Genomic DNA, 25380 nt, shown 5'->3' with positions numbered 1-25380 from the left:
CCAGGTCGATTAATCCTTCAGAATTACAGGCTGGAAAGCTCAGCTCTAGCAGTCAGCAAACAGGTCTCAACAGGGGCTGTGGATTTCAAACCGGAAACCCAACCTTCTGAGCCTGCTTAAACCCCTTTCCACCTGCCCGTCGGCGCCTGACAGGCAGCGCTGCGGGCAGGGTGCCAGCAACACCCATGCTGGGAGGCCTTTCGGGGCCCTGACATGATGGAGCGGAGCCGTGGGCCCTCTGGACCCATTACGCTCAATTACACCTTTCTCTCCAGCCGCCTCACCATTACAAACACGGGGACCTGATTCAAAACACCATCCCTTTCAAGCTCTTCCCATAATTTTGATCGACAACATTAAACGCTAATAGAAAAACATCTTATCTCTAATAAAACGAATGCCGACAGAAAGACGGATGCCAAAACCCAGCCACAGGGCGGACGCGATTCTGTGCCAGCCGCGTTCACAGCAGCGCGTCTCCGGCAGAAAGAGAGGACACCGAGAAGCCTGAGGACCCGCATTTAATAAATCACACTGTGCTGGCATCATCAGAATGTTCAGTCTGCAACAGGACCCGTGTCTCTTCTCACTTGCAGACTTGGAAGTGTCTTAGGAGAGAGTCGCTTCCCAAAGCTGTTGTGAGGCCTCCTTCTTTACCATCCCCCGAGCCTCTGACACGCACCCTAAGGATCCCCTCTCCCCTTCATGTTTTCACCGGGCTCTTCCTGCCTGCAGCCTCCACGGTCTCCTTGCCGGCCTCCGCAGCAGAGGCTTCGGCCGCTGCCTGGCTGGACCCAATGCAGCCCTGGCAAGATTTGGGGGCCTGCCCCGTGGAGGTCAGGCCCAGCGTGGCTGTCCCCATCTCGTTCCTCTGAGCCTCCCCGGAACCCACTCTTCTGGCCCCTTCTGGTTCCCCCGCTGCCTGTGTCTCTGTCAGTTTCATGATTTCCCTTCCGAGCCCGTGTATGTCTTCTTCCTCGGAGGGTACCCGGGGTAATGAAGGATGAAAGGGGCTGCATCGGTTCCCGTGGCTCTGGTTTGCTGGGGAGCTGATGGCGGGCCGTCCAGCATCCGCGGCTGCTGTCAACGCCTCGGTGGCGGCACGACTTTCATCTCGTTCTTGCTTTTGAAGCTCCCCTGAAACAGACGCGGGACAGCATCACACCTCTGGTAGGAAGTCAGCCCTCCCTTCCTCTCTCCCCCCGATCCCAGGCCCACATCACAGGGGCTCTGAGATAGAAAATGCTGCTGGCAGGGACCATAGGACCCCCATTATAAAAGAAAGCAGCCGCTCTGGTGACCGCTGTGTCATTCATGGAGGGAAAGGGAGCCCTTGGCCACATCCATAACCTGTCATTTCCGAGGGCCTGGTTATCTCCTGCTTCATGCTCTAACTGTGGTTCCGTGTGCCATTAAATATCTAAATTGAGGACAAAGGTTTTATAGATTCTGCAGCTCAGGAAAGTCTGGGGACCTTTAGTAATGAAAAGAGGTGCTGGCTGCTGTCAGGGCAGGAAAGAGAAGCAGGATTTGGGAGGGATTTAGAGTCCTCCAACCCCCTTTCTCCATCAGCACCTCATTCTTCCATGCAGACTGATGTGGCCTCAGTTCCAATAACATGTTATATGTAAAAGAAGCTTTAGGCTCCCTACACCTCCTAACGAAATTGTTCCACCCAAACTTCTCTAAATAACAAAATTCTCGAGCTCAACCGGAAGGGGATGGGAGGGAATGGGGTCCTGAAAACTGGTATCTAGCCCCATTTTCCTACTCATTGCTTTGTGATCAGGAGGACCTTCTGGCCTCCTTTCCTCAGACACAAAATGAGGGGCAGGACTCTCTGATGTCCCTTCTAGACTGCAGGACTGAGACGTACTTGGGGAGCAGCTTCTTAGCACCCGATCACGTGTGTTCAACGCGAGGCTCTGCAGTTCCCAGATGTCAGGATTTTCTTAGGTCTCTGACCAAACAGTGGTGAAATGCCCGCAAGAGCCTCCCAGGGCTGATTTCAGGGGCTCGAGGCCTGGGGAACACTTCCTGGTACCCACAAGGGGACTGTAGTGGAGTCTTAACTGCAACTGACCTGGCATCAGAGACATGCAGGCTGACAGCTGGCACTTAGGGAAACTGGGGGAGAATTTAGGACAAAGGGAGTTGACTTGTTTGTTTTTTTTTAAGTTTATTTATTTATTTTGAGAGAGAGAGTGAGCAAGGGCAGGGCAGAGAGAGACAGGGAGAGAGAGAATCCCAAGCAGGCTCTACGCTGTCAGCTTGGAGCCCAACTTAGGGCTTCAACTCATGAACTGTGAGATCATGACCTGAGCCGAAATCAAGAGTCCAACACTCAGGGCGCCTGGGTGGCTCCGTCGGTTAAGTGTCTGACTTCAGCTCAGGTCATGATCTCATGGTTTGTGGGTTTGAGCCCTGCATCGGGCTCTGTGCTGACAGCTAGCTCAGAGCCTGGAGCCTGCTTCAGATTCTTTCTCTCTCTCTCAAAAATAAATAAAAAATTAAAACATTAAAAAAAAAAAAAAGAGTCTGACACTCAACCAACTGAGCCACCCAGGTGCCCTGAGAGGTGACCTGTTCTGACCATGCACTTTCCTGCTTAGAACCTTTCACTGGAGGCTTGCTGCCTTTAGCATAATTTTTCACTCCTTTCTCTTAGGTCTTTGATAAAATCCTACCTGATGAGCTCTTGCCTCAGTCCACAGCCTCATTTCCCATGGTTCTTTCACTTCTGTCCATTTTATGCAGGCACCTTTGGTTTCTCCCTCTCTCAAGTGAATCATACCGGCTAATGATTTGTAGGTGATTTTCTGTGCCGGGCTGAGTGCTCAGTGTTTTACATGTTTATCTAATTCTAGAATGTAAGCAGGAGCCTCCTCTGACCTATTCAAAGTGCATAGCACATCCTAAGCCCTCAAGAATGCTTATAAAAAGGTCCTCAAGGAAAGAAATGTGCAAACCATTATGTCTATAGCTCACCGAATTTTCACACCGTGAACGCACCCATGGAAGCAGCAGCCAGGACAAGAACCAAAATATTACCAACCCATCACAAACACTTCCTAGTCTGCTGCTCCAGCCCCTGCTTCACCCCCCCTCCCCTCGTCCTGGTCAAGAGTGACCACTATCCTACATCAGATGCCAAAGATGAGTTTTGCCTGGTGTCTGGGGTCTGCATACCAGAATCGCACTGTATATGCTGGGTTGCGTCTGTATTGCTTTGTGTTGAGATTGATTCATCTTACTATCTATAGAGTTGTTTCATTGGAAGGTACCGCGAGATTCAACAAATACTTAAGTGTTGAATGAAAACAGGCAATTCACAAGAAAATACAAATGGATGGCAAACATAAGAAACAACAGCATCATACATCAGTGAGATGTAATTTTTCATCTACTGGACTGGCAAACCTTAAAAGGTTTGATAAACCACAGTGTTGCTGAGGATGTGGAAAAATGGGTACAAGCATGTATTACTAAAGAGAAGAAAAAAGAGCAAAACTCTTTGACAGGGCACTTAGACTGGATCCATCACAATCCTAAATGCATTTCCCCTTTGGCCGAGTATTTCCATGATTAGGAATCTACCTATGGACACTAGCCCAAATATTTCAAGACCTATGTCCCTAGATGCTCACTATGACATTGTATTTTATAGCAGAAACCTGGAAAGAATCTGAGGGCCCATCAGTAGGGGATTGTATATACACCTGCCAAGGTGTAGCATTGTTTTTGGGTGGTATACCACTAAAACTTGTAGGTTGCCTCTGGGTCAGGGTGGGAAACAAAGATGGAGGAAGGCTTTACGTTTAATTGTATACCTTCCTGTGTCATTTACCTTTTAAACATGTGCTTGTATTGCGAGTTTAAAAAGGTAAGGTATGCAGTGTCCAAGATTTTATCACAATTACCATCTCGTCTTTCCTTCTTTGCATTAATTTGTAGACCCATGAGCCTATATCCACTGCTTCTACTTCCCAGCGCCGATTCACCACCCAGATCTTTCAGCTGCCTTGAGCTCTAGTCACCAGATCCAACGCTCTTCTCTCAGTCCCCGCCTGTCTCTGAAGCGTGTTTCTATTGGCCACTTCTTCCTCTTAAGCTGTTTCTCCCTTCAGTTTCCAAAACACCGTATTCCTCTGTTTCTCCAATCTAGTTCGGTGAGCATCCCAAATTAGCTTTCCATGGGTGCTGTAACAAATTACCGCAATTCAGTGGCTTGAAAGAACACACATTTATTCTTATAGTTCTGGAGCTCAGAAGTCCGAAATGGCTTTCACTGGGCCAGAACCAAAGCCACACTCCCTTGGAGGCTCTCGGGGAGAATCTGCTCCTCGTCTCTTCCAGCTTCTGGTATCTGCCTGCACTTCTGGGACCACAACAGCATCTCCCCAACGTCTGCTCTCTGTGGTCACGCTGCCTTCTCTTTCCTGTGTGTGTCAATTCTCCTCTGCTTCCCTTATGAGGAGACATGTGATTGCATTTAGGACCCACCTGGGTAATCCAGAATGCTCACTCCATCTCAAGTGGGTAAATCAATCACACCTGCAGGTCCTTTTGCCATCCAGGAGAACATTTACTGGTTCCAGGAATTAGGACCTGAAATCTTTGGGGGCCATTTTTCCGCCTCCTACACAGGCCTCTTCGCTTCCTTTGTCCATCCCCTGTCTCCTTCCGCTCAGAGTGGGCCTCCCTCAACTATGTGCCATCTGTCTTCCTTATCTTCATTCACTCTCACTCACTGGCCATCTCGTGACCTTAATTCCTGACCAGGAATACAGTTCCCAAATCTCTATGGCCCTGGCCTCTTTCTGTTGGAGATACGGACCCAGGCTTTTAGCCACCAACTTGATTCCCCCGCCTGGATGATCTGGAATCCCCTTCCCCCCGAGAGCTCCCCCCAGTAGATGTCCTCCTGTCTTCCACATCAGTACTGGTTCATGGTAATATGGGCTTCAGACCTTGAAGCCACTCACCAAAAGTAGTGTATTTCCTTTTCCTACCCATCCACTGCCAAGAACTACTTAAGTCTCTTGGTGCTATGAACTGAATGTATACTCTCTCCCACCCAGATGCATATGTTGAAGCCCTAATCCTCAGTGTGATGGTATTAGGAGGTGGGGCTTTTGGAAGGTAATTCAGCTTCAATGTGGTCATGAGGGTGAAGGCCCACGATGGGATTAGTGCCCTTTAAGATGAGGAAGAGACACCAGAATTCTTGTTCTCTCCCTCTCCTCTCCCCTCCCCCTCTCTCCCTTCTTCTCTCTCCTTTTCCCTCTCCCTCTCTCCCTCTATATCTGTCTCTTCCTCCCCCCACTCTCTCTCTCTACCATTGAGGTCGCAGCAAGAAAGTGGTTGTCTGCAAGTCAGGAAGAGGATTCTCACCAGACCCTGAACATGCCAGCAACTTGATCTTGGACTTCCCAGCCCCCAGAATTGTGGGAAATAAATATTTGCTATTCAGGACATTTCCCAGATAGTATTTTGTCATAGCAGCCTGAGCTGATTAAGACACTCTTAGTTTCTTGCATCTGACCACCCCTCTCCTTTCCCAAAGGAGAACGTCCCCATTCATGGCCTGATTTCTAAGGCTTCTCTATATAAATCGCTAGATGCATTTCCCCCAAATGTCAGCTGGATTTGACTTAACATCAGCCAATGAGCAGGTAAGCATTCAGAAAGCAAGTGCAAACCACTCCTGATATTTTATAAACCTGCACTCTGCAGGTGATAGCTATGTGGTGACTATGAGACTTAAATGAATTTTTGAGGATTATTGATATCATTTAGAAAGACTGAGTATTCAAAAGTATGTATGTCTATTTACATGTAGCCTAAAAAGTCAAGATATAAAAAGTTTCAATTACAACGCAGCTTGGAATTTCTGCAACATGTAACTTATTATGTGTTTTATATATATTACATTATTAAATGTGTTTCCCATTTTGACTTTAAGATAATGCATAAATGTATTTGTTACTAAGAACAGTACATGTTTGAGCATCTGTTTATTTAATTGAGTAGCCAAATGTGGTTTTGAGGATTTATTAACCTAATCAAATGTTTAAAAGATTTAAGAAACAGGGGCACCTGGGCAGCTCAGTCAGCTGAGTATCTGACTTCAGCTCAGGTCATGATCTCACAGTTCATGAGTTTAAGCCCCACATCGGGCTCACTGCTATCTGTGTGGAGCCCACGCCAGAGCTTCTGTCCATCCCCCCACTCCCAATCTGCCCTTCTCCTGTGCTCTCTGAAAAATAAGTAAAATTTAAAAAAATAAAAAAAATAATAAAAGTTTTAGAAAACTTAAAAAAACAGCTGACCCCTGGTAAAAGCTCTGAGAAACTCCAGGAGAGATGAAATATTAGTGAGCTTGGATGTACCGTAAGTCTCACATGAAACCGAGATGAAGGAGGGGTGAAGGAAGTGAGAGTGGTAGACAAACATGGTCAGTGTGATGCATGGCAGACTGGGATCACGGAGGGACCAGTGCAATACTGACCACGGTCTCGATGCCCCAAACCCCATGCCTCTGGTTCTTCTGAACAGATTTGCCTCTCACATTCAGAAGAAGTCACTATATTTCTCTTCAGCCCTTTCGATGTCCACAAAGTTCCAGGGACAGAAGCTCAACTAAATCTACTTTAGACTTTCTAAAGCCTGTATTCAGTCATGGACAACTATGTATTACTGTCCTAGGAAGTCACTTACCCCGGGAAGTAGTGTATCTGAAAATGAGGCCATTACTTGTGCTTACAATGAAATTCATGAATGTATAAATGAGTGAATAGAGCAAGCAATAACTATTCAGGGGCGCCTGGGTGGCTTAGTCGGTTGAGCGTCTGACTTTCGCTTAGGTCATGATCTCGTGGTTTGTGGGTTCGAGCCCAGCGTCAGGTTCTGTGCTGACTGACAGCTCAGAGCCTGGAGCCTGTTTCAGTCTGTGACTCCCTCTCTCTCTGACCCTCCCCTGCTCATGCTGTCTCTCTCTCTCTCCTACAAATAAATAAAATATTAAAAAAAAAAAGGGAAATAACTATTCAGATCTGCTCAGCCAGAATAATGTATGTTCATTCCTAACAGGGTATGTTTTCTTTCTTGTTTTTGTTTTGTTTTTTGTTTTTGCTTCTAGTCTCTTCCTGCTCTAATCCAAATGGTCAGGAGATGGACCTTCGCTAAAGCTTTGCTACTCAAAGTGGGGTCCATGGAACAGCAGAGACACCATCGGCTGGGAGTCGGTCAGACATGTAGGATCTCAGGCTCGGCCCCACACCTCCTGGTTCAGAACCTGCATTTAAACCAGATTCCAGGTGATCTGGGTGCACATTAGAGCATCAGAAGCACTAAGAGCTTTAACACAAATGTGGCCATGCCTTTCCCCTGTTCTAAAACCTTCAAAGGCTGCCACTGTCTCCGCAACACAGCCCAAGCTCTTAGCCTGACGTTCAAGGCCTTTGATGACTCAATGTCCATCTACCTTTCTACCCTCTGGGTCCTTGCTTTGGTGGCTGATTCTGCCATAGCCAGCACTCCTTGACGGAGCCAGAAGGCCAGCTTCGAAGTCAGCTCTACCTCTACCTCCACTACAAAGGCTGTTTGATTACATGCAGACAAAAGTAGTTTCCATGGTGCCCTCATCTCCCTAACACTCTGTCTACACCTCCAAGGGAACTTTGTAGTTATTACTTTTTTAGCCTTAACTTGTTACTTATGTATAGTAAGCTTATAAAAAAATCACCTGAAGTGTAAAGTCTTACCCGATTGATTTTTAAACTTTGCCAATGTTTTTTTTAAATGAATGTTTATTTACTTTTGAGAGAGAGAGAGAAAGGGAGAGAGAGACAGAGTGTGAGCGGGCGAGGGGCAGAGAGAGGGAGACACAGAATCCCAAGCAGCTCCAGGCTATGAGCTGTCGGCACAGGGCCCAACGTGGGGCTTGAACCTACAAATTGCAAGATCATGACCTGAGCCAAAGATGGATGCTTAACCGACTGAGCCACCCAAGTGCTTCAAACTTTGCCAATGTTCTATGGTGGGGACTCAGCAAATAGCTGATTAAACGCTTGAATCCATGGACATACATATGAATAAACGAATATATTAGTACATATATGTAAATGCCACACATAAATAAAGGAGAGCAATCCTTGAATTTACAGTATTTGTTCTAGGCTGTACCCAGGTTGCTACCACCCTAAAAGTTCTTAAAATGGCACTCTCAGCAAAAAAAGATCTCTAACTCACACAAATATTTAGTGACATCTGAGGTAGCTCAGGGAAGAAATAACATAATTTTCACACTAACAAGAAAATTTTTATGGTAGCTGTATGGGGATATGGGAAACACTGAGTCAAAACGAGCAAGTTTCCAGCATCGCGTAGGAAGCTGTATTCAAAAGGAGTAAATTACGGTCCTTTCTGCAGTTAAATTTTTCACCAACGTGAGATGAATAAACTCCTTCTGGAAATTACTCTTATGAAATTACTTCTTCCAGGACACTTAATAGTATATTCTGGTGCCCCTGAAAAATTAATTAACCTTACCCGTGACAACCTAACCCCTAAACCATTTGCGGTGTTTTTACTGTGGGTCAGGTTAATCTTCCCTCCCTTAATTTACATCTAAGTGAGGGTGGTCTAAATTACACGGGGGCCTTTTGGTCGCCGCTACTTTACCTTGTGCCATTTCTTTAGATGACATTCTGCTCGTGTCCAAATGCATGAATCTTTTTTAAATGGCAAACCTCTGAGATTACCAGGGAGAACTTTTCAACCTTTTTTTGGCCGGGGGAGGGCGTGGGGAGCCACACTGCTGTCACCCTTAGAGGTCAAAACAGAGCTGTAATTTGGGAGATGGACCAGATTATGGTTCTACTGTTTGGTCCGATCAGGGACTTCCTTTTATTTCCCCCCCCTGAGAAAGTGGATTTTCAGAGCCTCAGGAACCATAAAAATATAGGGGCCAGGCTTCATCCAGGATTAGATTATGGGTCAACAGCAAGATTTTTCAATCCTCTCCTCCCTTTGGTTATCTAAAAGATATCTGACAATGTGCGAGTCATCGTCAGGAGACAAAGAAAAGTTCCCAAGGATGCTGCATGGCAAGGACCTCTGCTCCTTGCTGGAGGTGAGGAATCTGCCCTTAACCCTGTGATTCTGGAATGTTAACTCCTATGCTGTGAGAGTTTGGGTTTTCCCTTGAGAACTGACACGTANCTGACCCTCCCCTGCTCACGCTGTCTCTCTCTCTCTCTCCTAGAAATAAATAAAAATATTAAAAAAAAAAAAAAGGATTTTTGAACTAGCTCAGCATGGGAAAATATGACTGGAAAAGAATAGCAATTCCTCTGTGCTGTTTTAGCACACAGCATTAGTATCCTTAATCCTTGCTAATAACAAAACACATATCAATAGTGATGAGGCAATCAGCCAGTAGAATTGCTTTATGATATCAATAGTAAGGAAAGAAAAAAATATTTTCTCAGAAAGATGAAGAAATAGTAGCTCTTCGTAGAAAGCCTACGAAGTCTCCTTTAGAAGACTTCCTCCTAAAAAAAGTGTCACCCTCCCACATTGGCCCAAAGGGGATATTCGTCTTCTTTTGTTAACTGATCTCTGACAGGCTTTGTCCTCCCAAGTGTGGGATTCTTTCAGTTGGAATTAATCAGAGATGCGGTGTTGACGAGACCTTCCCAGACGCTGACAGCCCCTGCGTAAATGCTTCCTTGTTCCCACCGCACTGGCGAAGGACAGGTTTGGAACAATGAGAGGTAATGATGGAACTCTGGAGGCTATCATTTTGAATCAGGCCATTACTTACGCTACCCTTGTGAAAATCAAGCCGGTTTCATGTTCCATTTCAGTTTAGCAGGCCTGGACCCACCCAGGGGCTAAACAAGCTCAGAGCAGATAGGGGGCTTCGGGTCTCCATGGGGACACTGGATGCTGGCACGGGGTGACCATCAGCCGAGGCACGTTCCAGACTGCACCGTGGACCGTGATGTGCTACAGGCCAGATTTGCAAACAGCCATGTGCTGCTGGCTGGAAAGACCCGGTCTTGCCTTCTGGCCAGTATGAAACCCACCTGAGTTGGGGATTCTCTCCAAGAATCTCCCTGCGTATGCTTGGGGATCCTCTTTGTTGAAATACCAGACCATTCCATGCACTATGACGAGTGATTGAGACAAGCTTCAAAATACAGCTGTACCGAGTGAGCCTTGCCGAGCCCAGCTCAGATTAGCAGAACTGCTGGTCTGACCCAAAGACCAGTGATTATTTGCTTTCAGTTCTAAGCTTTGGGGTGGTTTGTTACACAATGGTAGCAACTGTTTCGAACTGGTTAGTACGGCTTGATAAAAGCATGGTTTTTATGTCAGATAATCATCAGACTGGGTAGGCCAGTTTGCAGGGTTCCGATTTTAAGTGGAAACCAAAGGTTTCTGAGCAGGTACACGGGTGTTGGGGAGCAGTGCTCCAAAGGCTTTACCCTACAGCAGCAGGGGGGAGGGTGGGAATGAAGTGGGAAGGGTCTAGAAGACAGGGAAACTGGGAAGGAAGCCCTGTGCAGGAAGTAAAGAGGGTTGAGCCAAGCCAGAAGTGGGAGGAATGGAGGCATGAGAAGCTCTGAAGAAGAGTGGCCACAGGCCAGATATGGATGAGGAAGGAAAGCTAACATGGGTCAATGATGACTCCAAAGGTAGCTGGGGAGCTGAGAAGGTGACAAAAAAAAGGAGGAAGTGTGGAGAGCTGGTGATGTCATACTTGAGAAGTCCACATACTGTTTAAGTGGTAAAGTTTGTACTTTGGGGAAATAAGGGACTATAACTCTGCAGATGGGACCCAGTGGGGGGGAAATATTTCAAGAATGTTTTCATAGAGGTGATGGTTGCAGGCATGACTCAGAGCAAGAGGAGATGGAGAGAACGTACAGAATTCGAGGAAAGTGCCTTGGCTCCTGCATGCTGGGTATATAAGTTATGTGCTGCTGGGCCACGGGTTAACTCAAAACTTAGCAGCTGGAGACTTAGGAACCTGGGAGCAACTGATCTGGGTGGCTCTCACTTGCAGTGTCTCATGACGTTGTCATCAAAATGTTAACAAGGGTTGTTGTCATCTGAATGCTTGACTGGGGCTGCAGAATCTGCTTCCAAGATGGTGCACCCCCATGGCTGGTGGCTGGAAGGCCTCAGTGCCAGGCCGCATGAACAGCATGTAGGACTGCTTGGGTATCCTCAAGACATGGCAGCCGGCTTCCTCCAGGGAGGATGACCCGAGACAAAGAGAGCAAGGAAGACGCCATATGTCTTTTATGACCTGGCCTACCTAGGAAGTCACATAAGGTCACTTGTGCTTGTATTCCATTAGTCACCCAGATTAACCCGGATATGATGTGGAGAGGAATATTCAAAGGCATAAATACCAGGACGTGGGGATCACTGGGGGCCATCTCAGAAGTGGGCAATCACACGAGGAATAAAAAGGGAAGACAAACAAAATGTGGAAAGGTACGAAGGAGAGATAGTTTAGCTGGGGAAACAAGTCTGCCACGCGGGAAGACGGCTGCATCCCACACTTGGGGGCTCCTCTGGCATCCTCAACGGTGCCTTCAAAACACTCTGCCTCAGGGAAGTGTCTCTGGTAAAGGAGAAGCTTTCATTCCCCATCTAAAGGATTCCCAGGACATTTACCTGGTGCCAGACAATGGGCCAAAATTTCCCTGAGGTTAGCACCATCATCTCACCATTTTAGAGGTAAGGAGACAGGCAGAGGTTACCATTCCAACGTCTCAGAGCCAACACAATATGGGACTGGAATATGAGCCTGGACTGTTCATATCCTGAGCCCTTGCTCTTAACCTCGATGCCACTGTGCTGAGTCCAGAGGCCTGCAATCTTCTGCTGGAAGCCCCAAACAAGACAAACCCATATAAGCAACAAGAGGAAATGTGAGGAAAGACCCCACGGTGCCACAGAAGATGTAGGAAGGGGAAGAACTGATGCCCACCGAGCCTCTCCTCTGTGCCAGGCGTACGTCAGGCAGAGACAGAGAAATCAAGGTGTGCTTACTGACCGTCCTTGGAATTCGCTTTGTTCTCAGTGGGCTGCTCGATGAACTTCAGCAGGGGAGATCTTGATCTCTGTATGGTGGGAAGAGCGGGGTCGCTGAACAGTATAGTGTCCTTGCCCCCTGTTGCAGAAAAGGGAATAATGGACACCGTACGTCACCAGTGCAGTTATGGCTCCATTCACCCCACACAATGGCCTGGCTGTTTAGGTGAACAAGGCACTGTCTTTAATCACAGGTCATGCCGTGGAAGGGAAATGGCCAGCAGGCCCCTTCTGTAGCATGAGGATCAGGCAGGGAGGTCCAGGGTGAGCTCTCTAACGGTCCTGAGAGTCTGCTGGGACATGGCTGCCAACAAATGCCACCATTTGTTATGTTGGCCACAAACCGAATGGCTTTGATCTGGGTGAGAGGAGAGCACGGATAACCACTGCAGGGTGCTCGGGAGGGCAAGCTTGCAACCACGCTCTACAGGGTTTGTGTCCTGGACCCCGTCACTTGCTAGCTGGCTGACTTCGGGCAAGCAACTTAAGCCTCGGAGCCTTCCTCTGTAAAATAAGGAAGAACCCGCCTCACTGGGTGCTTGTGATGGAATGAACTGATTCACGTAAAGCACTGAAGCATTTCATCAGCTCTCACTGAAATGTCACATATTGAAATTATTACTTTACAGTGTAGGGAGCTATGTACATACACTCTACACACTTACACTATACTCGCCATATACACTATATTGGACTTAATTCAATTTGGTCATTTAGACTGAGTACTAATCTGTCACATGGAAGGTAGTATCCAGTGCCCCAAATTATCACAGCTAAACTTTCTCTTAGAATATCTAGTCCCATACTAGCCAAACCCTTTCATCTCTTATGAACTTCTAGTACGAACTCCCTAAGTGGATAGAGAAAGTTTGAGGAAAACAAGACCATCACAACTCTATTGTTGAGGTCATGGAAAGTTCTGGAAATTAGGAGTATGGAAGTGTGGCTTTGAAACACGAGCATCGTGAACAGAGACGCACAGACACAAAACACATGGACATAAAGGGATGTTGCCCAGGGGTCAGGAGGGCACACTAAGCAGGCTTTGATCCCAGACTTCTGTCCACGAGGCCTTGTGATTCCCTCTGTGGGAACCACAGTGCCACAAATGAAAACCCCAGGGCTTCGGATACAGCCAATGCTCCAGCTGAGCAGTCCAACTTTGAGCAAGACCTTTGCTAAAGCCAAGCCACTCTCTGCAGCTCACATCAGGGGCCCTAAAGCTCTGTGCTTTTACTCTGCTTCAGGTTCAGCAGATATAGAATGGTATTTCTGTAAAGATGGTCCCTCCTTTGGAGAACCAGATGAACCCTGGACTGTACCTCTGAGCCCTCAGTTTGTTTACAATACTATCTTCCCAGGTGGGAACTTCATTTCCAAGACTGTAGTAGAGAGTCCAGCATACGGTAGGTGCTTAATAAATAGCTGATAAGTGTCTAGATAAATGGGTTCTTGGGACTTCTGATGTCTCGGTGGGCACAGGTGTTTGCTCCTGCCTCAGGCAGATGGCACATGTTCTTAGCGGCCACAGCACTCTGCTTCCCGCTGAGGGTCATCCCAGAAGAACAGAAACCTGATGGAAGTTAATCCTGAAGCTCCACCAGCACAGGTAGCATCTCACGTGGGAAAACCTCCAAACTCTATAGGGACACGGTCTGGAGACGTGTCCCAAAGAGAACTGTAGATCTACAGGTTCGGATATTATTATTAGGAAGCTCTCAAATGAAATAAAGACCATCAGGTCTCCCTGTGGGCTGCAAATATCCAATCTGAGGGAGTAATGGGTACTATGAACCCACAGCAGACGCCTCAGGGTGAACTTTTGTTTCTCTCCATCAAGGCAAGTTACTGTCTTCATGTCAGGAGCAGGAGGGCGTTTCTTGAACGGTCTTTCTCTAGCAGGTAGACCAGTTCTTCTTCCTGGAAGAGACACACCCTGCCACTCTGTGTCCTGACCAGTCTTCCAAGTCCCCTCTGCCCTGGTGGCTGAAGAATCAGAATTACGGACAGAGCTGGAAGCTGGGTGCAGCCGAGTGGCTACGGCGGCCTGAGGGAGGCTCTCAGCTCCTCCTGTCATGAGGAATTCTCTAGGGTGCAATGCCTCCATGGCCCTCTCCAGCCACAGAACATCATCCTTTCCATAGTGACTCCTCGAAAACGTGGAGCCAGCACCATTAAACCTCTCCAAGGATCTGAGCAACAAGCATTAGCGAAGGGAAACTGAAGCTATTGCTCTCCATGGCCAACCGAGGTGGGGGTTGGGGAGATGATAAATACTTTCTGAAATTCCTGCCTGGAGAGATCATTTCCTAATCTGAAGGTAAAATGCCACGATTTTGTCACTCTTGCAGTGTTTGAAGGATTCAAAGGCTTATTAGAAGGTGGTCCTATCATTTCTAAGTCTGAATTCCATCTATGCTGATGAATTTGAGCTCTACTCTGATGGTCTGCTATCTCATTATCTCATTTTGGTGCCTCTACCTGGAGGAGGAGGAGTAAGGCGAGGTGACCCACAAGGAGTCGAGCCGCAGGCAGTGTGGAAGGCCACGGAGGCACCTCCGTTCACCGGGCATGAGTGTCTGGAAGCCTTCTTGATTCCCTGTAACACAACATCCCTCCTGCCCTTCTCCAAAATGTGCCAAGTAGTTTCAAAATGCACATTTTCCTCCTCAGGCTGATGCTTAGAGCGGAGAAGAGGGAAGTAAAATAAAAAACTCAAGGAGCCAGGCTCGACTTTTGCCAGTTTTTTGTTTTGTTTTGTTTTGTTTTGTCTTTCAGTGTTCCTTTTTAGAGTAAGAGCTTGTCCAGGAAACATAAGGACCCCACTCTCCCTGCGGAGGCCAGCAAAGGGCTGGAGGGCTGGGGTGTCATTCCCACCTGGGGGATCAGGTCCGCACCCTCCTCCTTCTCACAGAAGCCCCATGTCTTTTCACCTCTCAGGAACTGATGAAACAATCTGGAATACTCTCTGCTATCCAAATCATTTCTCCATGCGGGCTGTGACATTTGTCAAACTTGCCTACTTCCCAGCAAGATCACAAACCTTCCCCAATTCTATCAAACAACATCAAGATCTGCATCTTGTTGGCTGAGAGAGTGAGGAGGGAGGGAGAAGAGACTCAAAGAAAACCCATTTCGTGCTCAAAGTCCAACAACGATTCTGGCATGGAGTGAGGCGGAATTCACCACCGCCCTTCGGAGTCTCAGGGCAGACTGTTCTGGCTCTGAACGCCTCTTCTTCGATCCACTTTGCTTTGAAATCCAGTCCCCAGGTGATCTGATTCACCCCATTCTTCTCTTCTCTGAACTGCAGTTTCCCAGTATAGGTGGAAACTCCTGAGTTCTAATACCAGCCTCGGTGGCTTTAAGTGTCCTGTAATTTTCTGAGCCTTTGTTTTCTCATCTAAAATGGAGGGGATTGGACTAGATCAGGAAAGGGGAAGTGTTTTCTCTCACATGTCAACTCTCACGAAGAGGTGGCTTCCTGGGAAGCCAGGGTAGATGTCTGTTCTGAAGGCCACATACGAGATTAGTATGGAAGAGCCACGTGATTGATTAGTAATGTCTGCCACTGCCGTGGGGATGGGTGTTTTCTAATACACACCAAGTATTTGCCATCCTTGAACCCTTTGCTCTCAGCTGTCCTTCCAGGTCTGGCATTTGACGACTCTTCACATTGTTCACTCACACACTAACACCTTTATCACTCAGCACTTAGTTTATATATCACTGCGTGCTTTCTTCTCATTGCTAGGTGCGTATGCATCTTGCTTCCCTGATGGGACTCTGGATTCTTGGAGGGGACAAGGGGCATGTCTAGAATGCCCCATACAGAACTGAATTCACAAAGGTGATGCTCAAAAAGGTATCAACACCCTGATGGGCTGATATGTTGGAGAAGACACTGATCCTTTCAAGATGCTAGTAAATGAGAGAGAGCTAGCAATTCTCTGAAACTACTGGGGCTCAGTCCCCTCCAAGGGGCTGAAACACTGATACGGCTTCTCCCTGGGGAGAGGAAGAGGAAGAAGAGGAGGAAAAAATGGAAGAGGAAGGGGTGGAGAAGGAGAAAAGATGAGAAGGAGGTGGAGGTGGAGGTGGAGGAAGAGGAGAAAAGGAGGGAGGGATGCAGAGGGTGACCCTTCCTCCGCTCTTTAGTGTGTTAAATGCTGATCACCAATGCTGAGCAGATGGAAGGAGCTGATTGGCTTTATACTACAAGAGGCCCTTCCCTTACTATTTTTTCACCAAGGTTTAGAAATGATCGCAAGCCATGTCTCATTGTAACACCCTTCATAAGTGTACCAGAGCAATGCTCTTTCCCTTACATTAAACTGTATTGGATCTGGGGAATCCCCACTGTTTGTCCCCCCCACCCCAACTTTGTGTCTATGTGGGGGCTGGATACTAGAACGAACATGGCCAAGGCATAAAATCCATTTAGCTGGGTCCCTCAAAGCTAATTTTACCATTCAATATTTGCTTTGTACTAATTGAATTCTCTATTTCAATTGACTGTTCTAATCAGAAAAGTGCAATGATACATAGAAAATGCATTCCTATTTATTTACATGCAGGGATGTTATTAATGCATTGCTGATACTAGCCACAAACACAGATATTTTAAATAGAACGTACTGCCGAATCCTACTGAAACATTGTAGCTCAGGCCTTCAGGCAGCAAAAAGGAGGAAAGAAAGAATTGTTAATGCATAATATGGCATTTAACCCAGACCAAACAACACCAGAGAGAGGAAGTTCTCAGCATTCCTTTTACATAAATAGTAGAAATAAAACACTGTGAAATTTCACTAAATCATTTGGAGAAAAAAAATCAAAACTCCAGTACAGGCACAGAAATAGCAATCTGACTGCACAAAATAAACGATAAATTTGCCTGTGTTGAAATTCAATGCAATGCAAGAAAGGCCTTCAAAGAAGATAAGGTTTTAACTGCATCAAAAGGTTCTTGTGCAAAATGGATCATTCAAATCCCCAGAATGGCACTTGCCACTAATTAGTTCTGTTAGGTCTTTTGACATCAAGTTCAAGGAATCTCTGCTAAAAATTCCAATTTATGAAACGCACTTGCAGACAACCTAAGGCAGCTATTCAGATTTACATTAAGAAAACGTGTTGTTGCCCAAGTCCCTATAGCAATTTTCATTTCTTGTATGTTACCGGGAAGCAACTGATATGATTCAAGGGTAGAGGAGGCTGGTTTGTGCAGAAAGGTTAAGTAACTAAAAATATGTGTACAATGTTGCTTCCAGGGAAAGAGGAGGTGGTGGAAAATGATAAATACAAGTTTCTGGAGAGTTTAAAGAAAGGGGGAATAGCTGATGGGGGTCTCACGAAGGGGGTATTTTACCAAGACAAACAGGATAAATATAGCTAATTAAAGTGAAACATCAGTTTCCTCATGCAGAGTACAACTGTGGAAGAAAGATCTCCAAAGAAAATTTTGATTTTCAAGCTGCACAAAAAATGGGTTAGAGGAAGAGACAGGAAGAAGGCTGTATAGCGCATTAGGGTTAGAACAACTGTTAGCCCTTCTTTGCATTTTTAGGAATGATAAACAGAACAAACTTTTGTCAGTTCTTACATTCAGTTGTAGGATTGATGATTAAATTGTACAAATCATTGTACATTCTTATATTCATTTTAGGGATCATACTTAAAATGAACAAATCTTGGGGTGCCTAAGTGGCTCAGTTGGTTAAACACCCGACTCTTGACTTCCACTTGGGTCATGATCTCACAGTTCGTGAGCTAGAGCCCTGTGTCGGGCTCTGCGCTGACAGCGCAGAACCTGCTTGGGGTTCTCTCTATACCGCTCTCTCTGCTCCTCTCCTGCTTGCTCTCATGCCCTGTATCTCTCAAAATAAATATGCTAAAAAAAATAAAATAAAAAGAACAAATCTTTATAAGGTACCTATGAGTTAAAAACATGAAACAATTTACTATATTCACAAAGGTGAAAAATAAAGCATATACAGACACATACAACGACAATTTCTGAATTTAGGTTAGTAAAACTTCATAGTTCCACAGATGGAAACTTCCATATTTATTGAGTTTTTCAGATTTTTTCAAAATTGATGGCTTCTAAGTTTATTTTTAAAAATTTTTTTACATTTATTTATTTTTGAGAGACAGAGTAAGACACAGTGTGAGTGGGGGAGGGGCAGAGAGAGAAGGAGACACAGAATCCAAAACAGGCTCCAGGCTCTGAGCAAGCATTCAGCACAGAGCCTGGCACAGGGCTCAAACCCACAAACCGTGAGATCATGACCTGAGCCGAAGTTGGATGCTCAACCAACTGATCCACTCAGGCACCCTGATGGCTCTAAGTTTAAAGTGCTTGTAGATTTCTCCACAATGATCTTCAAATAAAAGGACATTTAAAAAGTGGAATCTTCTTTGCAAATTATGTGAGGGCTTCCTTAAAAAAAAGAAAAGAATTTTCATGAAGATCTGCTTACCTGGAAGACTCCACAAACCAGAAACTTCCAGAGTTCTTAACTTTTTCTCCAATTCAGCCACCCGGTTCCCTAGGATTCTGGAAAACAGGAGAAAATGGCAACAGACAGATTAATGAGTATCTTATCAGCTCTCAGGGCTGTGAGTAAGCTACTTAAGAAACCCGGTAGTGCCCTGATAGAAAATGTTTTGAGATTTAAGATATATGCAAAAAAAAAAAATGTGTGTGTGTGTGTGAGTGTGTGTGTGTGTGTAAAGAATATATATTATTTACATACACACTCTATTGAAAGTACATATGAAAACATAAAATGAGTGATTAAAAAAATACTAAAATGTTGCCATTCAAGTGAGTCCTCTCCCACATAGGTAGTTCCCCTGGGAAGCTAAACAATTATTTCATCATGGCCCCAATTTTTTTTAACACAATTTCTATATGGGAATTTCTCATTGCTAAAGATTACAATTCATTTTGAATATCCTTAGTACTATCACACCTGATTCTTTGAGGATGGATCTGAGTTCTGGAAACAACCAAGTCTAACAAATAAGATAGGTGAACATGCTCGGTAAAGTTGCTCTGAGTCAATAAAACAGTAAGATCTGCCTTCTTATTACCTAACCTACGTCTTACTGATATCCCTATTCTCGATACCTAGCATAATGCCTGGTTGATGGCAGGTGTTCGATAAACATATTTGATTACATAAAATGCTTTCCTTTTTTCAAGGCTTGTAATTATCTATGGAAGGAATTAAGAAATAGGCATTTCAAAAGAACAGGCATTTCAAAGATTCTGCAATTGCAGAATCACTAGAATAATTAATTATATTGCTTTCCAAGGTGACCATGCTGGCTCATTGTGACATATAAGTTCTGGAATGTCGATCTGAAAAGATTATGCTGTTTACTTGGAGGCCAGACTTTGTCTACATGCATGGAAAGACATGAACGTGAGCATATATTTCCCATGTTTCACTCTATGCAAAATTAAACATAGTTGGGAAATGATTTCACAGTCATCTAAAACTCTGATCACTTGCCATGGGCCTGGAAATTGAAAAACCAGTCTTTATATTATTTGGGGGATTTTCTTGGCATTGCTGTGCTAAAGTGATGCACAAATCACCTTCATAGCAATGTTTCGATTCCTTTCAGCAGGAGAAATCAGAATGCCAGAATTGTTCTCCTACCTCTCTTTATATTCCAGAGATAGCTGCACACACCCACATACATACAGAGACATGAATATGTATATATCTGCACATATATATATGGCTTCGGATCCATCTTTATTTTACCTGAATTGACTTGCAGCATCTTAATTAATATTCCCTTTGAGTCCACAGAAAACTCTGACATTACTATATGTGGTTTTCTTCACCGAGGTACCTGGAGCTTTTCTTCTTTTCCTTAAGTCTTATATTCTGCATAGTCTTTATCAATTATCATTTTCACCCTATTTGTTGGGTCTATTCTGCTTTCGTGCCACTGACCCCTCAATAAACACCATTCTTCGTAATCTCGCCTTCAATATTTTGCTCAGACCTTCTGATCCAAGCTCCCTTTTCACCAGCTGATGGGTTTGAGATGCAATCACGGCAGAGTTCAAGTTGATGCCTGTTTCTTATCAAGATCAGATCATCTGTATGTGGCTGTCTCTTGGAAACAAAAGACAAGGCTTAACTCTTCTGTGTATACTGAAGGATGCTGTCAGAGCAACGTTTGAAGGCGTGGCGAAGAGACATTTGGTTCTTTTTTTACTGATGTTCCCGGATAACACAGACCTGTCTCCCAGAAATGGACTGGGGTGAATTTGTTGGTGTCCCCTACTTTGAGGGACCCTGCCCATTTGTCAGCAGTGACTGTTCTCTTTGGCCTGACATAAGCATCTGATACAGAGCTAGAGGTAATAAAATGGACCAAATGGAAACCGTGCTGGTAGTAACAGTAGCAATAACATCATCAATAACAATAACAACCACACTACCGTGAGCATGAACAGCAAAACTAATCTTTCCCGAGTCCTGGGTATGAGTCAGAGCCCATGCTGAACACCTATTGAACTTATATGATCTCATCTGACCTGACAAAAACCCTGCAGTGTACATAGTGTTATTACCTTCTTTTTACACATGTTGAACCTAAGGAACAGAGAGGTTAAGCCACTTGCCCAAGAACACAGTTTATCTCCAAAGTGTAACTTTTGCCAACCCCCAGTGCTCTCATCCAGCCCACTCTACTACTCCCATTGGGAAATAGAGGTGCAGAAGTTAGTTACTGTGACCAAAAGCAGAAGCAAGAATCAGCTGGTGATGAATCTAGATTTGAATCCACAACTCAGTTTGCTGGCAAAGTGCAGGCTCTTAACCAACACCTAATAAGGGCACTTTAAAATAAGCATTCTTGGGGCGCCTGGGTGGCTTAGTCGGTTAAGCGTCCGACTTTCGCTTAGGTCATGATCTCGCGATTCATGGGTTCGAGCCCCACATCGGGCTCTGTGCTGACTGCCAGCTCAGAGCCTGGAGCCTGTTTCGGAGTCTGTGACTCCCTCTCTCTCTGACCCTCCCCTGCTCATGCTGTCTCTCTCTCTCTCTCTCCTAGAAATAAATAAAACATTTTAAAAAAATCTAAAATAGGCATTCTTGTGTCTGGAACTCGGACTCTTTAAAAACTGTTCACAGGGAACCTGGGTGGCTCAGCTGGTCAAGCATCTGACTCTTGGTCTCAGCTCAGGCCATGATCTCATGGATGGTGAGATCAAGCCCCGCATCAGGCTCTGTGCTAACAACGTGGAGCCTGCTTGGGATTCTCTGTCTTCCTCTCTCTCTCTGCCCATCCCCTACTCTCAAAAATAAACAAACATAAAAAAGCAAAAAATCTTAAAACCTGTTCATAATTCAAATATGGATGCAGCTGGCCTGACTCAAACAATAGAACACAAGATTCCTCAAATGACAAAAAGGCTCTTCCTGACTGACTTCCCTCTTCAGGGGGTCCGCTGACCATGTTGTGGGGCAGCCCAGGGGGAGAGGTGGCCGTGTGCATAGATGAAGACAGTAAAAGTAGGAACAGGGTCCCCTGGATTCAATTAGACCAATTCAACACACGATTACTGAGGCTGTAAGGGATAATGAAGACAAGCAGCCTCTGTCCCTGTATTTGAGGGACTAAAAGTCTGGTGGGAGCCGTGTACACAGAGAAACACACACATGTACAGAGCCTGTTGCAGGCTGGCATAACATTTATCAATCACTTATTCTCTTCCAGTAGTACTACTCTAAGCACTGCACAGCTATTACCTCCCTGAGCCCTTTGCAACGACTGGTGAGGCAGCTCTTAATACGTTTAGTTTGTACGTGAGGGAACTGAGATTCAGAGATGTCAACTACCTTGCCCAGGGTGACACAGCTGGTAAGGGGAAGGTCCAGAATCGGAATGTGGGCCTGAAGTTACACAAGCAGTTATGTAGAAGTGTAGACAGGCAGTGGAGTCAATGAAAGATGGACCCGGAGTGGTTTTTAGGGACCCAGCTCATGAACGGTCTTGTGGCCATACTGAGAACGGTGAGACTTTTATACATTGGCAACAGTGAGACACTGGAAGGTTTTAAGCAGAGAAGCAGTAGAATGAAGTTGAGGAGAAGTATTCTTGATGCAGAGTTGAGAATGGACTGGAACCAGTATGAGTGGGAGCAGGAAGACCAGACAGAAGGGTGTTGCTCAAGTCAGTGACGGTGGCGGCCCAAACAAGCCAGTGGGGACGTGGGAAGTCAACCGAATGGAGTGATAACATGGAGGTGAGTGAGGAATTTGAATGGGCCGACAGGATATCCATGTAGACAGCTGGCCACGTGGGAGAAGGAAAGTCTGGGAGGGCAGCGAGGGGCATGTAGGCCGGGGAGTGGGCCTGCTCACCAGCAGAGTGTGAGAAGCCAGAAGAACAGGGGTCTTGAGTACCTCCTGCACAAGGGGAAGAAAGGACTAGACAGACAAAGTTAGACAGGGAAGAGGAGAACCAGGCAATGTGGGACCTGGAAGCCAAGAGGAGAGAGAGTTCTGGCTGGGACGGTGTGGTCAGGATCGTCTTATTCTAGAAAGTGGTCACATTGGATAAAAAGAAGTCCACCTAGAAGATGTGCCTGACCCTTGGGAGAGATGTTTTAGGACGGTGGAGGGGGTGAAACCCAGAATCCAAGTGACAGCGTTGAGAGAAGCAGGCTAGGAGAAACTTTAGGCAATGCATACAGATGACTCTTCAAGTAGTTTAGCAGGGAATCGAAGGAGGCAGCTAGGGCAGTGGCTTGAGGCATAAACAGGTTTGAGAGAGGTGGGGTTCGTGGGTTTTTTTTTTTTTTTGTAGGATAGGGGAGATTTTACCATATGGTTTTTATTTAGCCATGGTTTGTTTTAGGAGGGATTTTGGCATATGTTCACCTAGTAGTCTAGGAAATTCCCCAAGCTGCCAGGCCTCTAGACAGATTTTCAGTAGTACTTTCTGACAGTAACAACATCATAGGGGATCAACAAAGACAGAACTAGCTCTGGAGCTGACCGCCACCATGCATCTGCTCTTAATCTCCAGACAACACAGGGAGCAGAAATCCCTGAGTGAGGGTCCCTGGGGAGAGCCTGGTCCAAAGAGGAAGACTCTACACACGCCTGGAGATATCCCTGCCCCCACCTCCACCTCAGGTAGCCTCCTGAATCTCTACTCTGATCCATGAGAGCTCACGCTGCTACTAATATCTTGATTCCAAGCTACTTGCCATTGGCCAGGGAAGGGGAAGAGCAGTAAACAGTGTTAGCACAGCAGGAAGGATAGCGAAAGACCAGCACGTCCTCATTTATTCAACACCACCACACAACCACTGGCAAAGAGCTGACTGGAAAACTAAATGTTATGTTCAGGAAAACAGGACTTCAACACCTGCCCTTTCTATTCCTGCTTTGCTACCTGTTGATAGGTCACATGAACCTCATCCCTTCTGTAGCAATAGTCAGACAACTGCCAGCTCTTTGGTGATAAGTACCTCTGGCAAAATTGGATTCATCAGTTCTTCAAGATGGCTCCCACTGGGCCTTCTCAAGGTGGGGGGAAACTGTCAGGCAGTGGAAAGCCAGTAGGGGGCGTACACGCTTACAGAACAGATACCTTTATTCTCACAATGCTCCACCAACACATATTTTAGTTACAAAAGGCTCAATCAAGGGGGATAAAAACAAGCAGACCAAATTTGGATTCTATTCTTGGTACCCACTCCATTTGCTGTATAATTAGCTCCTTTACATGCCCCCAAATAAAACATTTATTGAAAGTAGAAACTTAAGACCTTCTAAGTATTAAAAATGGCACATTAGGTACTTTATGTACTGGTATGAAGCAATCTTCAAGATCTATTGTTATGGGGGGAAAAGGCAAGGTGCAAAACAGTGGAAAAAACCATTTTTTGATGAATACTGGCTACCATTTGTAAAAAGGAAGGAATGAAGGAGGGAAGGAAAGAATATCTCTATTTATATAAATATACACAAGTATTTATATGTGTCTAAATACACATTTACTTATATGTGTATCCTTGAAAAGGATACATAAGAAACAGGGAGATGGTGGTTTCTTCCAGGAAGGGAGTTGGGTGGCTGAGAGATAGTAGTGGTTTAGAGACATATTGTTATTTAACCTTTTAAAATTTGAACCATGAGATGGCACAAAATTATTAAGTAATAGTTAAAAAGGAAAAGGCACATTACAACCACCTCCAATCTGGCAAAATGAAAGTGTCTGTTTCTCAACGGAGGGTGAGAGCTCACAGAGCCTGGGGGGATGTCAGCTGCATGGGATCTGGAAGGAACGTGTTAGGGAATCAGTCTGTCCCAAGAGGCAGGAGTGTCAGGCTTGGGGTCCCTGAGTTTGGCAGGCAGCGGGACTCTGCTTTAAAAGTCCAGTTTTCATTGGTCCGAGGGTTGTGGGTTATCGTTAAGCTAAAAGTCCAGTTTTTTCCTGAAACCAGGATTACGCTATATGTTAACTAAGTAGAATTTAAATAAAAACTTGAAACAAACAGGCAAAATAATCAAAGTCCAGCTTTTTAGTGGAGGCTTGTGATGTGTTCAGAACTGTAGCTGGCAGGCAGGTATGAGAGTGCTGGGGTTGGGGGCCATGGAGGAAGATCTGGGGTCTGAGGTTGGAAGATGGATGGGAAGATCTTCCCAAGGAAGAGGTGATGGTCTGGTGGGAACTAAGCAGTGGGGCAGGGAGGAGGTGCGCACTGAAGCCCACGGCAAGGACTTGAAATACATATTGAATGCATGAAAACCATAAAGAGTATTAAGAGAATGGGAGCAAAGGATTAGAAGATGGTTCAATCGTCCATTCATTAAATAATCATAAGCATCTACTGTGAGCCCAGCACTGTCCTACGTCCTGGGGGAGACCAGTGATTCTAATGGATAAACATTCTGGTCTTGGGAATGCTTCAACCTGCATGATGTGGAGGTTTGTTGAATCAGGATATCAAGATGGTGGGAAGAGCCCATTAAATATTCTTCCAATCATGCTGTAAACGGCCGGGTAATATTTCCTCTTAGGTCTAACCAGTGTCCAACTTAAAAAACATTTGGGTTGTTTCTGGGTTTTTTTTCCCTTCTTATAAACGAATCCATGGTGAACACCTTATGCATCTTAGGGAATCATTACAATTCTTTTTTCCTTTAGGATAATTTCCTACATGCAGACCATGTAGGTAAAAGGGCACAAGCATTTTGAAGGTTCTTTTTTTTT

At 45.4% G+C, this 25380-nt stretch overlaps 1 protein-coding gene across 3 annotated transcripts in view; it reads right to left on the bottom strand.

Moving 5' to 3' along the window:
• Positions 1–505: 505 nt before the first annotated feature.
• The window catches only part of CCDC149 (coiled-coil domain containing 149), an 84594-nt gene continuing 59719 nt past the window's right edge, over positions 506–25380 (bottom strand). For 2 of the 3 annotated variants that reach the window (XM_077776578.1, XM_077776577.1), the window contains 4 exons: positions 18603–18679; positions 16756–16788; positions 12080–12196; positions 506–1137 (listed from right to left, as the gene is read on the bottom strand). In XM_077776578.1, coding sequence (XP_077632704.1) covers positions 704–1137; positions 12080–12196; positions 16756–16788; positions 18603–18679 — 661 coding nt within the window. In that variant the 3' untranslated portion in view covers positions 506–703. The remainder of the gene's footprint in view (positions 1138–12079; positions 12197–16755; positions 16789–18602; positions 18680–25380) is intronic. The other variant, XM_077776580.1, reaches the window with a different exon arrangement.

Source organism: Crocuta crocuta, unplaced genomic scaffold (assembly GCF_008692635.1).
Source record: "Crocuta crocuta isolate KB4526 unplaced genomic scaffold, BGI_CrCroc_1.0 scaffold57, whole genome shotgun sequence".
NCBI classification, from domain to species: domain Eukaryota; kingdom Metazoa; phylum Chordata; class Mammalia; order Carnivora; family Hyaenidae; genus Crocuta; species Crocuta crocuta.
This window is presented reverse-complemented; position numbering and strand designations above follow the sequence as displayed.